The 16,888-nt window shown below is 39.6% G+C and overlaps 1 protein-coding gene and 1 pseudogene across 1 annotated transcript; one reads left to right on the top strand and one right to left on the bottom strand.

The window, feature by feature from the left end:
• Positions 1-729: 729 nt before the first annotated feature.
• On the bottom strand, positions 730-16,478 carry LOC123845679 (complement receptor type 1). The gene is made up of 6 exons (XM_064595520.1): positions 16,382-16,478; positions 16,234-16,333; positions 11,334-11,419; positions 2,937-3,164; positions 1,616-1,792; positions 730-737 (listed from the first exon to the last, which is right to left on the bottom strand). Exons 1-6 carry the CDS (start codon positions 16,476-16,478, stop codon positions 730-732), a joined length of 696 nt encoding a protein of 231 aa, XP_064451590.1.
• Positions 7,188-8,231, top strand: LOC123846072 (peroxisome biogenesis factor 2-like; annotated as a pseudogene).
• Positions 16,479-16,888: the final 410 nt, after the last annotated feature.

The raw sequence follows: 16,888 nt of genomic DNA, 5'->3' as shown, positions 1-16,888 counted from the left end.
AGCCTGCTTTTTAATTGTAATTATCCCAACATGAGGTTAAATTATTTTTTTCTGTATAGGAACCAATAAGGTAAAGTGGTATTTCCCGAAGTATGGTCTGTGGTCTTCCTACATCAGAATATACTGATAGGTTTGTTAAACGTAGACCAAACTCCAGCTCAAAATGTCAGAATCAGAGTTCTTAGGAATGGCGCTTAAGATCCTAATTTTAATAAGGTTCCTGGCTGATTTTGCTAATGCTCAAAACCTAGAATGACTGCTATAAAGCACATTCCAAGAGGACAGTTATTAAGACAAAAATGAATTTTACTTGAAAGTAGCTGCCAAGGGAATAGACTATTACCCTTTTATTTTCAGGAGAAGAACCTTCCCAGAGTCTTAATTTGAATACTTAATCTTTGAAGTATTCCCTGAATCTTTGTACTTCTCCATGCTACTAAAGCAAGGAGGGGTAAGTGTTCCTATTTCTGCAGAAACACAGGGACTCTGCAGTTTATGCAGTCCATTCTTGTAAATAAATACAGGAGAGCCATTTACCCTCTCTGTAGAGGACCTCATTTTTTCTCTATCTAAAATCAGAGTGTGGCTAGCCAAGGACTTCTGAGACTTTTAGGTTGGGGAGGAACCTTTGGTCCTATAACCACCATGGCAGCCCATAGGACTAACTGCTCCTTAACATTTGAGACACAGGCATGTCTGAAGTCCCTCCTACCTCATCCCTGCCTTAGCTTAGTTTTCTAAAAAGAAAAGAGACAAAAAGCAAATTGCTAACTTACAGTTGTGCAAAGTCCAAAGAACCACATTTGAAAGGAGACAGAATATAGCGCAGTGTTTAAAAACATGGGCTGGGCAGAGGCCAGTGCTGGCCCCATCACCCAAGAGCTACGCACCATGGACTAGTTACTGGGGCTCTCTCTCAATTTCCTCTTCTGTAGAATAGCAAGAATAATCCCACCTCATCAGACTCTTTTGGAGACTAACACAAATAATTTTTATTAAAGACCTCAGTACCATGCTTAGTCACAGAATATTATTTTTAATTCCAAATTTTGTAGTTTTTAAGAATATTACCAACAAAAGATTTTAAGTTTATGCAAACACAGACAGGAATAAAGGCAGTAAGTCTTGGCACTTGTTCTAGGGAAGAGATGAAATAAGCACTTCACCTTTGGTCTTGGAAATTATAATAAGGACCCATATTCAGTAATTCCAGGTATGAATTGCTCTCAACCTTGCTCTATGCTTCAATTTTCCTCACACACACACAAAAAAAGTGTGCTTCTAGCCTCTTATTTAAGGTATTTGTGAGGACCACTTGTGACCCTATGAGGTCCTTCAGAGCTGAGATATATTATTAGTTAAAAGCCTGCAAATCATTTTAAATTTGTGTTTGATGTCGACTGTATTACTGGAAATTCCATCAGTTATTCCTACTACTTCGGTAGAACTGAGAATCCTTGGGTAGCCTCCTTCTCATCTTTTTTTTTTTTTCCTTCCCTGCTTTTCTCGCCCCCCTAATGACACTCATTTCACAATCTTCTCAGAAAGATCTCTCAGCCTTATCGGCTCCATGCATCCATTTTCCATTAAAAAACCCAGCAAGAATAAGAAATACCTTTGCAATAATGATCAAATTGGCTCCAGGTTCCCTGGTATGTGCAGAATATGAAGGCTCTTCCCACCAACAAGTAGCCTGGGTCACAGGTGTAGTTGACGGTCATCCCAGGAAGATATGGAGAGGCATGTCCTTCAATGTAATGCCCATTGTGGATCTTGGGCAGAGGTGGGCATGCTAAGAACAAGATTCCCCCAAAACACAAGAAAAGACATTCAGTTAAACAAAGAAGTACAAATACATCAACATATCTAATAACATCTTTGACTACTAGATACACAGGAAGACCCAGGGCAGGTAGGTCTCAAGGCACCACTTATTTACCGATCAGTGGGAAGACTGACTCTCTTAATGGAGACTTCTCTGCCTTTCATCAGAATCGCCTGTATTCTCTACCCACAAACTGCATCAGACGGGGGTACCACCAGGATCTACAAATGACCACTTCAGTGCTGTCTGTCTTCCCTGGTGCACAGAGCTTGTGTGGACAATCACAGCCACAAATGAGCCCCCGATTGTCAGTTACTGTCATTTAATGCCAGACTAACATGTAAAAGAAAGGAGTTTTAGGAGAGGAGAGCACAAAGAGAACACAACCTTGAACTCCACTTCTCTAGGGCATCTTGAGTTCCCGTTGCTAAAAGTGAGAGGAAGAGTCAACAAAATGTAGTCACAGGCTGAGCAGAACACTTAGAAGGAACAAAAGGAATACACAAATGCCTGCATCGGAGTTTCTTCAGTTATTTCCACAGCATCAAGTCTGAAGTAAAATAAAACCATCAACATGTGCTTTTTGCTCTGCACACCCACCTATCCAAGAGAAATACAACTTTTTTTTTTTTTTTAAGTAGGCTCCATACCCAGCAGGGAGCCCAATGCAGGGCTGAACCCCCAACCCCGAGATCAAGACCTGAGCCCAGATCAAGAATCAGCTACTCAAACGACTGAGCCACCCAGGCACCCCGAAATACAACTTGTAATAGAGATGGCACCACAGAGTGTTTTCTTTGGCATTCGTTTTTAGTGTTGGAAAATAGTCTCTATAAAGTCTGGGCCTCACTGATTCTCCCCATTCTCTCCCTCCTCTTCTCGCTATCCCACACTCCTCACCCCAGCGGGAAGGGCCATCAGAGTACCACCAACTGGGACACAGCATGGCACATCTAGAACCCAGCTGTTATTCGCCCGGCAGGTAATTCTGTGTGTCTGACTTTTACAAGAAGGCCACGTTCCCAAGCAAAAATGACTGTCCCCATAGAAATGGGGAGGTTCTCGCCTAGATACTATGATCTGTATAGGGCATAGGGAAATGTGCACTGACCTGCAGGACCAGCAGGTTCACAGCGAGGAGCAGGGCCACTCCAAATGCCCCTCCCTTGACTGTCACTTGTGCAGTGGATGGTGCTCTCCCCGATGAGGTTGAAGGTCATCCCTCTGGCTGGGTGGTGGTCACACGTGTAAGTAATTTCCTTTCCATAGGGAATGTCTCCCTGAGAAGTTCCGGTGTGGTGCCCATTAAGGATAGAGGGAGGATGTGGACAAAAGATTTCTAGAAAGAAAGCAAGAGCTTTAGGTTCCATTAGAGTTTCAATCAAAACGATCATACAACCATGGTGCCCTGGGACTGTATTTTTGCCCTGAGAACACAACTAAGGTGGGTGGATTTAAATATGTAAGACTTTTTCAGAGAAGGAAATAACTGAAGTGAGACTTTAATTACAGTTTATTGCAAAAGTCCAAGACTCTCCAGGTAGCTAAGATTCAATTGGAAAGGCAACTGATTTGTTTTTCAGCAGCTGTTGTTTGCCTGCTTGATGTCTGGCATGAAGACAGTCCTGGGTTGACGCGGGCGGTATAAGACAGATGAGGTTGGCCCTCAAAGCTCTGAAGTTGCAAAGAAATCTTAGTAAATCTTTATTAAACATAGACGATTGTTTTCAGCAGCTGTAAATGCTTCTTGATGATTCAAGACCATTATCATCTGTATCAATACCAAATACACAATAGTGTCTTCAGAATACACTGATTCCTATCGGGCTCTTCAGAGCCAGATTAAGTGGCTCTAGGAGCCTTTTTTTCTTTTCTTCTTTTGTTTTTTTCTTCCTTCCAAGTGACCAGCTGTCATTTCTTTCTGCTTTTAGTGTATCTGTTTCTAGCAGTTCTCTCCCTAAAACTAATTTGATTCTTTGAATCTGATATGAATTTAGAAATAGATACCCAAGCCTGTCAGAATTGTGTGAATAAACAAAGTGAAGGCCTTCATACAACGAACAGTGAGTGACTTCTCATATCTGGATTTTATCTATGTGTTTGTATTTATCTAAAGCTTACTTATGTATTTACTTTCAGATTTATATGTCTCAGGAAGGTAGAGTTTGCTGGATATCTGAGTTTTATTCATATTGGATGTTCTTACAAAGTTCCATCACAATCCTGTAAGATGTCCAAATAGATTTCTAGCAAGATATTTTAACAGAATCCAGATTAAAAGGGCGATTCACAACTGAACGAAGGTGGTTCTGTATATTACATTTCTACACACCTGTGTTTCAAAATATAAGTGGATGGTATCTCGGAGGCTTGCTGTGGATCCAAGGGAGTTGGAATCCAAAGGAATGGGGCGAACCGCCCCACCCCCATTTGCTGCAACTGAGGAAAAAGCAAAACTGGAGAAGGCCAAACATGGTGGACACGCACCACAGATAGAGAATTTGCAGAGGTCCAGTCAGCCTCACGGGAGAAGCAGGCGCCCATCCAGGCAGGACAGAGAGGAGATTGGAGGCAGAGGAGAAGGAGGATCTTTTTTTTTTTTTTTTTAAGATTTTATTTATTTATTTGACAGAGAGAGAGAGAACACAAGTAGGCAGAGCGGCACACAGAGGGAAAGGGAGAAGCAAGCTCTCCGACGAGCAGGGAGCCAGACATGGGGCTCTATCCCAAGACCCCAGGATCATGACCCAAGCCAAAGGCAGCTGCTTAACCGACTGAGCCACCCAGGCGCCCCGGAGAAGGAGGATCTTGAGGAGCCAGCTCCCTCTTCAGGGCCAGAGACCTCCCTAATGGAGCAGGTAGAAAGCGGAAGTGGTGAGTGATCGACTGGACCCATTTCTCTCCAGCTGCGCAGATTTCTGAGACGGGACCTCTAAGATTGGGGGAGAGAGGAAAGGGAGGGAGAGGCAAACAAGAATAACAAAGGGCATTGAAGGAACCTGTTCCCTGGCCATCAGCTTTGGGATTTCAGCAGGAGGTACTCTGGGAGTACCCTGACTTGAGGATTCCGCCCCATGTTAGGTTGTGGGCACCCACAAAGTAACAGGGACTAAGCCCACACCTCCCCCAACTCTGCCTTCAGCTTTTTCTACACCAGCTTTTTTAAAACCAGTGCTCCCCAGTGCAGCCCAGAGCCAATGCAGGTACAGAGAAACCAAAAACTTGAGCTATAAAGCGCCACCTTCTGGAAATCAAAGGAATGGTTTCTAATTGCAAGTATGTTGAACTGCAGTAAACAAAGGTATGTGCTACTTCAAATGGGACGGCAGAGACACATTTTGTCAAACACTGAAAAATCACAGGAACATCTAATGGCAAGTGATCGATCTCAAAGGCATGGAATGTTGCAATCTAAGTGATTAAGAATTCAAAACAGCTGTTACGAAGAGATTCCGTGAGCTACAAGAAAACTCAGAAAGGCAATTCGGTGAACTCGGGAATAAAATTAATGAACAGAAAGAGTTCTTTACCAAGATGCGGTGTATATATATATATGTAAATATATATATGATAGAATATTATCAGCCATCAAAAAGAATGAAATGTTTCCATTTGCAACCATGTGGATGGAGCTAGAATGTATTATACTAAATGAAATAAGTCAATCAGAGAAAGACAAATACCATATGAATTCATTCATATGTGGAATTTAAGAAACAAAACAGATGAACATATAGTATGGGAAACAAACAAACAAGGAGATAGAGGGAGACAAACCATAAGAAACTCTTTTTTTTTTTTTTAAAGATTTTATTTATTTATTTGAGAGAGAGAGCCTGAGCTGGGGAAGGGGGAGAGACAGACTCCCCACTGAGCAGGGAGCCCGATGCAGGGCTCGATCCCAAGACCCAGGGATCATGACCTGAGCCGAAGACAGATGCTTAACCAACTGAGCCACCCAGGTGTCCCCCATAATAGACTCTTAACGATAGAGAACAAACTGGGGGTTGAGGGAGGGAGATTGGTGGCGGATGGGATAGATGGGTGATGGGTATGAAGGAGGGCACTTGTTATGATGAGCACAGGGTGTTATATATAAATGATGAATCACTGGATTCTACTCCTGAAACCAATATTGCACTGTATGTTAACTAACTAAAGTTTAAATAAAACTTTGAAAAAAAGAAAGAGTTCTTTATCAAAGAGATTGAAATTCAAAAAAAAGAACCAGACACAACTAAACCACCCTTTTATTTATGCACAATAAAGTTTTCTATTTCTCTAAAACAAACAAACAAACCAACAAACCAGACAGAAATTCTGGAGATGACGAATTCAATGAATCCAATGAAGAATAGGTTAGAGAGTTTAGGAAATAGGACAGATCAGATTAAGAATAGGTTAGTGACCTGGAGGATAGAAATTTAGAGATAACTCAGAAAAGGAGAGAGAACTAAGATTTTTAAAAAGTGATGAAACCCTATGAGAGGTATTAGATATGAGAAAAACAAATATAAGGACAACGGGTCCACCAGAAGAAGAAGAGAGGGAGAAGGGAGCAAGAAGTATCTTTAGAAAAATAGTAGCTGAGAACTTCCCTAATATGGGGAAGGAATGAAACATATAAAGTCAAGAAGCTAATAGAATACCCTATTATCTCATTGCAAAAAGACCCTCCCAAAATATCTTTTTTTAAAAAAGATTTTATTCATTTATTTGACAGAGAGAGACACAGTGAGAGAGGGAACACAAGTGGGGAAGAGGGAGAAGCAGGCTTCCCGCTGAGTAGGGAGCCCGATGTGGGGCTCGATCCCAGGACCCTGGGATCATGACCTGAGCCGAAGGCAGACGCTTAACGACTGAGCCACCCAGGCGCCCCAACCCTCCCCAAAATATCTTATAATGAAACTGCCAAAAATCAATGATCAAGGAGAAATGAGGAACGATATATTCAAAGTGGTGGAAGAAAAATGGCCAGCCAACAATACGTTATCTAGCAAGATTAGCCTTCAGATGTGAAGGAGAAATAAAGGCTTTCCCAGAAAATCAAAAACTGAGGGAGGGTCACCACCACCATCGCGAGACCTGCCTTACAAGAAATGTTGAAAGAAGGTCTTCAGCTGAAATGAAAAGACATCAGCAAGTGACATAACAGCAAGTGAAAATACAGAGTACTCTAGCAAACGTGAAGAATAAACCCGAAAACCATAACTCTCTATTGTTAACCACCTAATTATAATATTAAAGCTCACAGAAAAGAGCATTCAATAGAACTGTATCTACTATAATTTCGCAATGACTTCAAAGCATGAAAAGAAGTAAACTAACAACAAAAATACAAAAGGGGAGGAGTAGAAGGCTGGAAGCTTTATAGGTGAATGAAGATAAGGCGTTATGGGCTCTGAAGCCCGCCAGGTCCGGAAGCCTGGGTCATCCAGGTTCTGCTAGGAGAAGCCAAGCTTCCCAGAGAATGTTTCAGAAAAAGTGATGTGGAACGGGGGCGTTTTGCAGACTCCCAAGAGACCTCCAGAGAAGACATGGCTTCCAGAGAAAACACGAAGAGGACAAAGAGAATGCTAAGAATAAATCAGCTGGATGCACTTGAACTTAAAAGGCTCTGGAGCAGCTGGTTTGGCCCCAGTTTACTCTCTCCTTTCATGGATTTAAGCCAGGTCCCTTCGCCCACTTTGAACCAGAGGTGAAAGCGTTTTTGTGGCTTTTCTTGTGGCGAGTGACCATTTCCTCTAAAAATGCCACCGGAGGACAGCCCATTTTGCATATTCAGTGCAAAAAACGATGTTTCCCCGAAGCCCAGGTACCAGCCTCCTTGGCTACAACAGCCCTGCCACCACCTGTTTTGAAACTGCCATTTGGCGTCATTTGGCAAAGCCAGGCAGTGCGTGAATATCGTGGTTGAACTTCTGAAACTAGGAGGGCTGGTTAATTTCCTGATTTTCCTTCAGAGGGGCAAGTTTGCAACTTTGCCAGAACGTTCCCTAGCCATTCGTTCTGTATGTCACAAGCCCCGAAAGAAAATGTGAAGTTGGCTTCGAGTATATGACCAGGGAACTTCTCTGTCATGGTTTTGCTGAGTTTCGGATTTTTCTTTTACCACGTATTAATATCCAGAAGTTGAAAGCTGAGTGATCTTCACGATGTATTCCTCTTACTGGTGTTCCTAACAGTGACAAGACATTAGCCACCAGCGGCAAACAGTGTTCTCTGTGTGGAGAGTGGCCCCCGCATGCCTCAGACTGGAGGAGGCGAGCATATGTTCTGTTACTGCTGTGTGAAGAGTAGTTTCTTATTTGACAGGGACTTTCCTTGTCCTGAGTGTGGCACACATAGACACAGTGTACAGCCACTGAAATCAGGAATCAAGATGTCAGAAGTGAATGCTCTTTAGAAACTCAGATTGTTTCCTCTAAGGAAAACTGTATTATGTTCAATACTTAATATTAATCATCCTAAGCATACTGTTTTGGTGTCTTTTATGAGGAGATGGGCTTCCCAGCGACGGTCTTCTGTTCCTTTCCAAGCATGACGAGTTCTAATCCCTAGAAACCACATGATTCTGAATATATCAGGTAAACAATAATGTCTATTTTTCTTTAAATCATTGCATTCAATTCTTATGGTTGAGAATAATGGACAGTTTTTTGTCAGACTACTAAAAATGCTCTTTCAGTCTGCTACTTCCTAGAAAGAGGTTAGAGTCTAAAATGATTTTGGAGACTCTGGGATGAATGTGTATTTATTTTTAGAGATGGCGTTATAACATCATAATCTGACAATGATAAGACCCTGGTGTTTTGAACCTTTAAGATCTAGTGCCCCAGTTGTAGTTTTAAGGTTTTCTGTTTTTGAGGGGTTCAGTTGGCTTCATGCTCAGGCAAAATGATGGCCACCAGAGGCTCCAGACTGATGTTCTGCCAGCTTTCTGGTCCCCCTGGAGTGAGAGCTTCTTGCGTAATAGTTCCAGCTAAGTCCAGGACCCCACTGTCATTGGTCTGCCTGGGATTACACATTTGTGAAGCAGGACAGAAAAGGACTACTCTTGATTACTAGGTGTGTACCACGTGGACCCACAGTAGGAGAACAGGAAACTCAGGTGCCATTATAAGAATAGTGGATGTTGAGCAACTAAAAACAACAGATCCCTACTAGAGTCTATATTTGCCTTTTTTATATCAAAAGTCTATATGCATTCTGTAATTTTACCAGTGATCTGGGTTGATCAGGACATAAGTAACTGAATGGTTGACTCAGACTGCAGATTTAAAAGGATTAAATAAATCAACATTTTGTTATACCAACAACAACACAAAAAGATAAGGCATTAATCAGCATAAAAAGGACCAAGTTTGTCTATGAGACGCTTTGTGTAAGCCACGTGGTAACCGCAAAGCAAAAATCTAGAGTCATGAAACATAAAAAATGAGGTGGATGACCAAATCACCCTAGGAAATCACCATTTTTGCAAAGATAGAAACAGAAGGAAAAAGAAACAAAGAAGGAACAAGACAACCAGAAGGCAAATGATACAATAGCAGTAATAAGTCCTTATGTAGCAATAGTTACTCTAAATACAAATGGATGAATTCACCAATCACAAGGCCCAGAGTAGCTGAAGGCACAGATTCAGCTGAATTCAGAGTAGTTGAATTTGATAAGAAATAAGACCCAATTACATGCTGCCCACAGGAAATTCATTTCAGCTCTGAAGACACACATAGGCTCAACGTGAAGGGATGGAGAAGGATATTCTATGCAAGTGGAAATCAAAAGAACGTGGGAATACCCATACTTTATATAAGACAACATAGACTTCATGCCAACAATGATAACAAGAGACAAAGAAGGTCATTATAAAGTGATAAAAGGGCCAATCTATGTAGAAGATATAATAATTGTAAGTATATACACACCCAACATCGAAGCGCTAAATCTATTAGGCAAATACACAGAGATCTAAAGGGAGAAATGGACAACTATACAATAATAATAGGGAACTTCAGTTCCTCTGTATGAACAATGTATAGTTCAGACAGAAAATTAACAAGGAAACATTGGAATTGAACCATACTCTAGAACAAATGGACTTGACAGATAGATACAGAACATTCCATCCAACAGCAGCAGAATACACATTCTTCCTGAGTGCACACAAAACATTTTCCAGGATAGATCATATGACATCCCCCTGGAAAATTGATACGGTAATTGATGATATCTTCCTATTTTGAATTTTTTTCAGAGAATTTTAAATTTTTGGCAGGTAAAGGAGGCACCTTGTATATGGCTCCTCATCCATTTCTTTGAATCTTTAAAAGCCAATGTTATTTTCTTTTTATGAATACTTGTGAATACAATGAACACATTTCTTAGGGAAAATTTATAAAATATGGACAAGCAAAAAGAAGAAAATGATGATGGTCCAAAAAGAACGATTTTTAACAACTTAATGTATATTGTTTCAGATATGTATGTATTCATATGCTCCTGTGGCTACGAATATATTTTCTACAGTATCATATTTGGTGGCTGAATAATATTCAGGCATGTAGATAACATAAATACACTATCTGTTTCCACTTGGGTGAGGCATCTCAATCTCTAATTTCTTATGGCATACTTTTTGCCTTTCTTCAAAACTTATCAAACTCCTTCCATTAGCTGTTTTCCAATCGTGCTGAGCATTTAGATTTTTAACATTTTCTGCTGTCCTAAATATTGTTGCATTGAGTGCCTGTGGACCAAAATCATGGGAAAATTCCATGATTATTTCCTTGGGATAAATTCTGGGAAATAGAATTACTAGGTGAAAGGGCATTTACATTAAGGCTTTTGTATATATTGCTCATAAGCCTTCCAGATGTTTATGCCCACTTTCACTGTCATCAATTCTGTGTGTGATCCTGATTTCTTCCAGCCTTAATATTTTACCAATTTGCAATCCATCACTCATCCATGCTCCTCAGAGTTTTGGAAGTTCACCTTACAACATCCCACTGAAAAGATGCAGAGTCAACTAATAAAGAACAAATACAACCAGGGCATGAACCTGGAAGAATTTGAAGAAAGGATAAAGTGCAAGACGACCTGTGGCATAGGGCAATCACTAAGATTTATGAGATCTTATTTCATTTTTCAGAGTACAAATAATAAGGAAGGGAGTAATCTACTTCTTGGGCTTATAATGCGCTATTAAGAGGTGGTAGAGACAAATTTTATTTTTTTCACTGTCTTTTAAATTTAGTCATGAGGAAAATTTTTACCCTGGAAAGTGTTTACTATCAAATTAGGAAAGGAAGGCAATCTTACCTGAGTTCCAGAAAATAACCTCCTAAAATAAAGAAACACCTGGAGGACTATGCAGCACATGACTCCAATTTTTGAATATCGGAGAGACTACTCCCTGCAAGATGTACTGGATTTCCTCTTTGTAACACAGGGCAGATTTGGATGGAACAGAGGGAATTGTGGGAAAAAAACCACTTCAACTCACCCTCACACATAGGTGCTTCCTTATCCCAAGTGACCGTACTGCCCAAGAGGAGACAAACTGCGAAAGGAGAGCCAATGAGTCGATACCTAGAAGCAAAGAATGGAAAATTATACTCTACACTTATTTTCTACTTAAATCACCATGAGAAAAGAATTGCAGGTAGATGTTACAAATTACAGGCAGATTAAAACAAAGGAGATGTCAAGGAAAGAAACCTCATCTCCATCTGCAAATTGATCCTTTACTTCTAAGGACAAGTTTACATTCTCACCGCTTTCATCCATGTTTATTGCTAGTCCCTCACCACTGAATGCAATAATGCCCTTCTTCATGGGACATATTGTACTTGTCTTTATGGAACCTCAAGAGCTATTCTCTCCATGTGTACTTCCATCTGGGAAATGATAAGCTCCTGGATTAACAGGGAAGATGTCTTATTGAAATATTTATATTCTCTAGCACCTTGCCTAGAGACTTTCAACCACGTGGTACTAAAAAAATAGCTGTTGAGTGAAGGATAGGATGATGGCTTTGCTAAGATGACTCAAATGTAAAAGGTGGGAGTACTTACCTATTGTGCCATAAAATCATTCATAGTAGGTCACGAAGATTGGAACATTTCATCATCACTTACTTTTTTATTTATTAGGTATCTATATTGTTATTATAAGAAATGTCACAAAGGATATTCAACTAAGTTATTCACACATTCCATGTAGAGTAGGGTTAAACTTGACGAAGTAAAAAGGTAAGGGGTATAATGTAATGTCATATAATAGTGAGTAGTTACTGGAACAGCTAAGAGCTTTGCTTCTTGATTACCCAAGACATGTGATCAGGGCAGTAACCATTTGTAGCAGAGTCTACTGGTATCTCTAGTATCTACTTTCCTCTTTTTCATTAGTGATGGAACCCTGTATTTTTAACTGGGCCATTGGCCACCTTCATTAAGGGTTCCCTACGGTTGTGTATAGCCATGTGACCAAGTTCTGGCTGCAGGGATGCACCTAGAGTGTCTTGTGAAACTTCTGGAAAGTGTCTTTAAAGGAATGGGTATTCCTTTCTTCCATTGTTTCTCTTTGCTGGCTGGAGTTGGACCATGTGATGACACAGAGTCTCAAATGGAAGGATCCCAGGTTAATGTGGATCATGGAGCCACCTCTTAGCCCTGGATTTGTACATTTTACTGTTTTCTTGAAGGACTGCCCCTGCTTCTTAACCTGACAGAGAAGTAAAATGTTATCTTGTTTAAGCCTCTGTTATTTTGTTTGTTCTGTCTTTTACAGCTTAATCTAATCCTAACTTATATACCAGGTCTTCCAAAATCAGTGACATAAAGGTGACGGGAACTATGTGGGTAGAGCAATGGCAGTGAATACTTTTGTAGACACATTGAGTCACTTTTATATTTAGGTAGTGATTGAGTTTTACTTATTGTTGCTTGTTTTTTTTTTTTATTAACTATGTTGTAAAATCTTTTCAAATGTGCCAACAAAAATTTACTCTTCAAAATTTCTTCAAAGAAACAATTTGAGAAGCAGTAGTGTATTTCCCTCTGCCTTTCTCCTATCATACATTTAACAGTTGTCTTAAGAGCACAGGATCATGGATGTTCCCTGACTTTTGACTATAGACATTGCTCTTAATGTGTTCGCTATGACTAAGTTAGAGAATTGAAGTAAAAAATGTGAGGCAGGTTCCAGTCTATGTATGGCTGTAAAAAATGGAATATTTTTGAATGTATTATGAAACACTAATATGCTCCAGTAACAATTATGTTGTAATTTTTCTGACTGGATTTCCCATATCTCTGAAATTCTTTTACTCAAGCCTACTCCTTAGCTTCCCTGGACATTAGGAATTCAGGTGGCCATGAAGCTAAACCACTGATCAAGAAGAGCCATGAGATTCCCTTCCCTGTAGGCAATATGCACACTGTGCAGAAGCATGCTGAGACAGACATTAGAGAGGCTATTACATAAGGTCAGGGATGGGATATGTAGCGGCTGGAACATGGTGCTACTTCTGTCCTTCCTATTTTGTTCATGGACTTTCAACTAGTTTGGAGTAGAGGGAATCTATGGAGACATTCAATAGGCTGCAAATGATTAAAAGTAGCTCACAGATTTGATTCTGCAGCACATTCAGCTGTGTGTTAAACTTTGTATCTTACAGAGAATGTAAGCTTTCTTTCTAGGAGCCATTTATAAAAGTTGTAACATATCATTCCTCAGAGTGTACCCCCAAAAATTTGCACATAGGAAAAATCAAAACAGCTATACACTCTCATTATAATACAATAACACTAGCAATTTAATAACCACAGGACAAATACAAAATTCAAAAGTTTGGATCTTGGTCAAAGACAAAAGTAAAACAGCCATTGCAGATTACCTGTAGGATAAGAATAACACATGATCAGCGAGTCATGTGCTCCACTCTTCAAAGTGTTTGACATAGATTCACTTACTTAGTATTTAAAATAATGCTTTGAAGTGAATATTATGCCTAGCCCCCATTTTACAAGAGAGAAAACAGAGTTTAACAAATCTGTTCAAATTCACATGACAGATATTGAGGTTAGAGTTTGAATGTCAATTGGCCTCAGCAGCCTGTAGTGATAAACCTGACATTATTCAGTGCCTTCATTATAAATGCTGATGCAAATGTTACTCTTTGAAAATTTCTGGAGTGCTAATGCCAAAACTGTCTTTAGAGAACATTTAATACTTTTGTTATTTGACAAGAAAAATTTCAGGGGCACCTGGGTGTCTCAGTTGGTTAAACATCTGACTTTCGCTCAGGTCATGATCTCAGGGTCCTGGGATAGAGCCCCACGTCTGGCTCTGTGCTAAGTGGGGGGTCTGTCTGTCCCTCTGTCCCCAACCCCTGTTCTCTTTCTCTCTGTCTCAAATAAATAAATAAATAAATAAATTAATTAATTAAAAACATCTTTTAAAAGATAAAAAAAAATTCAAATAAATGAACCCAACATTTTACTTTGATGTTTTAAAGATTATAAACATGAACATATAAAGGAAGCTGGTCTGAGGAATTAATAAATCAATAAGTATGAAAAATAGAATAGAAATGGTAAGTCTAAGAGCAGTTTCTTTAAATAAATAGAATAGAAATGATAAGTAAATCTAAGAGCAGTTTCTTTAAATAAATAGAATAGAAATGATAAGTAAATCTAAGAGCAATTTCTTTAAAGGCTGATTAAAACAAACAAATCTTGGCCAATTGTAACTTCACAAAATAACAATTCTACAGATTTACACAAGAATGAGAAAATAGTTATAAGCATAGATATTGAGGAAATTTTATAAAGTACACATTATAAAATACTTTATAAAAATATGTCTTCTCTATCCCAATGAAATTGAAAACATCTGTGAGATGTGTCATTTTGTAGGAAAAATATAATTTATCAGGTTATACTTAAAAATAGGTAGAACAGCTGATAAACCCAAATCTGTCTGAGTCTCTGTTTTCAATCTGTTTGAATACATACCTAGGATTGGAATTGCTGTCACTGGGTAATTCCAGGGTAACTTTGGAATCACTGAACTGCTTCCCACGGCGGCCGCACGAGTTCACATGCCCACTAGCAACCACAAGGGTTCCATTTTCTCTACATCCTCCTTACACTTTTATTTTTCATTAAAAAAAAATTATTAGAGCCATCCTATAACATGTGAAGTAGGTTTGATGTGTGTTTTTTTAATGACTAATAATATTTAGTATCTGTTCATGTGTTTCCTGGATATTTGTATATCCTCTTTGGAGAAACGTCTATTCCAATCCTTTGCCCATTTTCTCAGTTGCATTGTAAGCATTTCTGTTGTTGAATTGCAGGACTTCTTTATATAATCTGTGTATGAAATCCTTGTTAGAGAAATGATTTACAAATATTCTTTGCCAATCTGTGGGTTCTCTTTTCACTGTCTTGATAATGTCATTGATGTTGACTGGGGCTACAGTCATTTGAAGGACTGATGAACTAAGAAATCAGAAGTCCTTTTTGGGAGCAGGAGGGCGGTGGTGAGGGCAGAATTGATGATTTTCAGATACGGCATTGATGCTTGTGTCCAATTTAACCAGCTCTCCCTTCTAAGGGCAATTGAGCTCAATGGACATCTGGGTTACATGTGAATTTTCAGATAAAAACCCTAGAAGAACTCATAGCAAAATATTAACTATGATGAGTGGTAGAATGCTGGGTGGTGATTTTTTTATCTTTGTGTTATTCATGGCTTCCAAATATGTCTGATGCATATATATTTACTTTTCTAATCCAATAAAATTCTATTTTTTTCTCTGAATTTATTGTGGCAACTGAAAGTTAGTACACATTCCTTAACTGCTCCCTCTACGTTGAGGCAATAGTATCTAGCATGGTTCCCTGTGCCAAGGAAGAGTTGAGGGCAAGAACTCCATGAATGTTCCCGCTCGTTGTACATGTTAATAGTTATATTTCCCAGAGCTACTACATCATTAAGACTTCCTCTCCAACCCCTACTTCAAGGTCCTCCAACTCAGCTATAGTACTTGCTGATCTTAGTTAAGAATGTTGCCTGCATTGTTCCACTAGCATTTCTCCTTTTACTCATTTAGCAGGCTGGTCCTTTTTATCCAGTGAATATCTTACCAGGTTTCACATGTATTACCTTCAGCAGGAACCTGGTGCCCTCCCCTCATTAAAATACAAATAGAGATTGCTACTTCTTTTTTATATTCCTTTGTCCATATGCCAATGTTCAAGCTACCATCTCTACCCAGAAGTCTTTATTGCTAACTTGTTGAAGTGCAGGTGATAGTCTAGTCTGCCTGTGTCAGACTAGGTCAGAGATAGTATTGTTCTGGAACTCATATCCTAGCGATAGTGCTCTCAACTCACCCTTCATTACAAGAATAATGAACTGTTGATCCAAACTGGGTATCTGTGTTTATATGCACCATGCCATTGAAGGGTTCTGGTGGAGCTTCACATGATTTTCCTATGGGAAAGAAGCAGAATTTGGGGCTAGGTGTAGAGTTCAATTTACCTTTGTTTTTAAGGTTCAGCCTGGAGTGTAGCATACTGAACAGCCTATATACTTCTGATTCCTCCACAGAAATGACTGCTTTGAGGAAATTCACCATACAAGCTTAGAATCAAGCAGCTACAGAGCACTGCTTTTTAAAAGACTACTCCTGAATCTCCCAATAAAAGTCATTTATGGATAAAGAATTATTTTCTCATCCCATCAGCCTAAATCAACGGCCTCACAATTTGGGATTTTCCCTCCATCTGGGTTAGCCAAGCACCGTTCACTATGACATACATAATTTTCTTTGGTGTCCCTATTTCATTCATGTCCAGATTTTAGCCATCAAAGATCAATACCAGTGACTGGGAATTTCCCCTGGGATTCCTTTTGTGAGAGACATTGCTGTGACATGAATATCGAGTCAAGGCACAGACTCCAGGCAATAAGAAAGGATGACCAACAGGGCCCCTGGGTGGCTCAGTAATTAGGCCTCTGCCTTCGGCTCAGGTCATGATCCCAGGG

The sequence above is a fragment of the Mirounga angustirostris genome, unplaced genomic scaffold (genome assembly GCF_029215605.1).
Source record: "Mirounga angustirostris isolate CCGP_5_RB_7025 unplaced genomic scaffold, mMirAng1.0.hap1 SCAF_6, whole genome shotgun sequence".
NCBI lineage: Eukaryota > Metazoa > Chordata > Mammalia > Carnivora > Phocidae > Mirounga > Mirounga angustirostris.
Note: the sequence above shows the minus strand (reverse complement) of the source record. Positions and strands in the feature narration are given on the sequence as shown.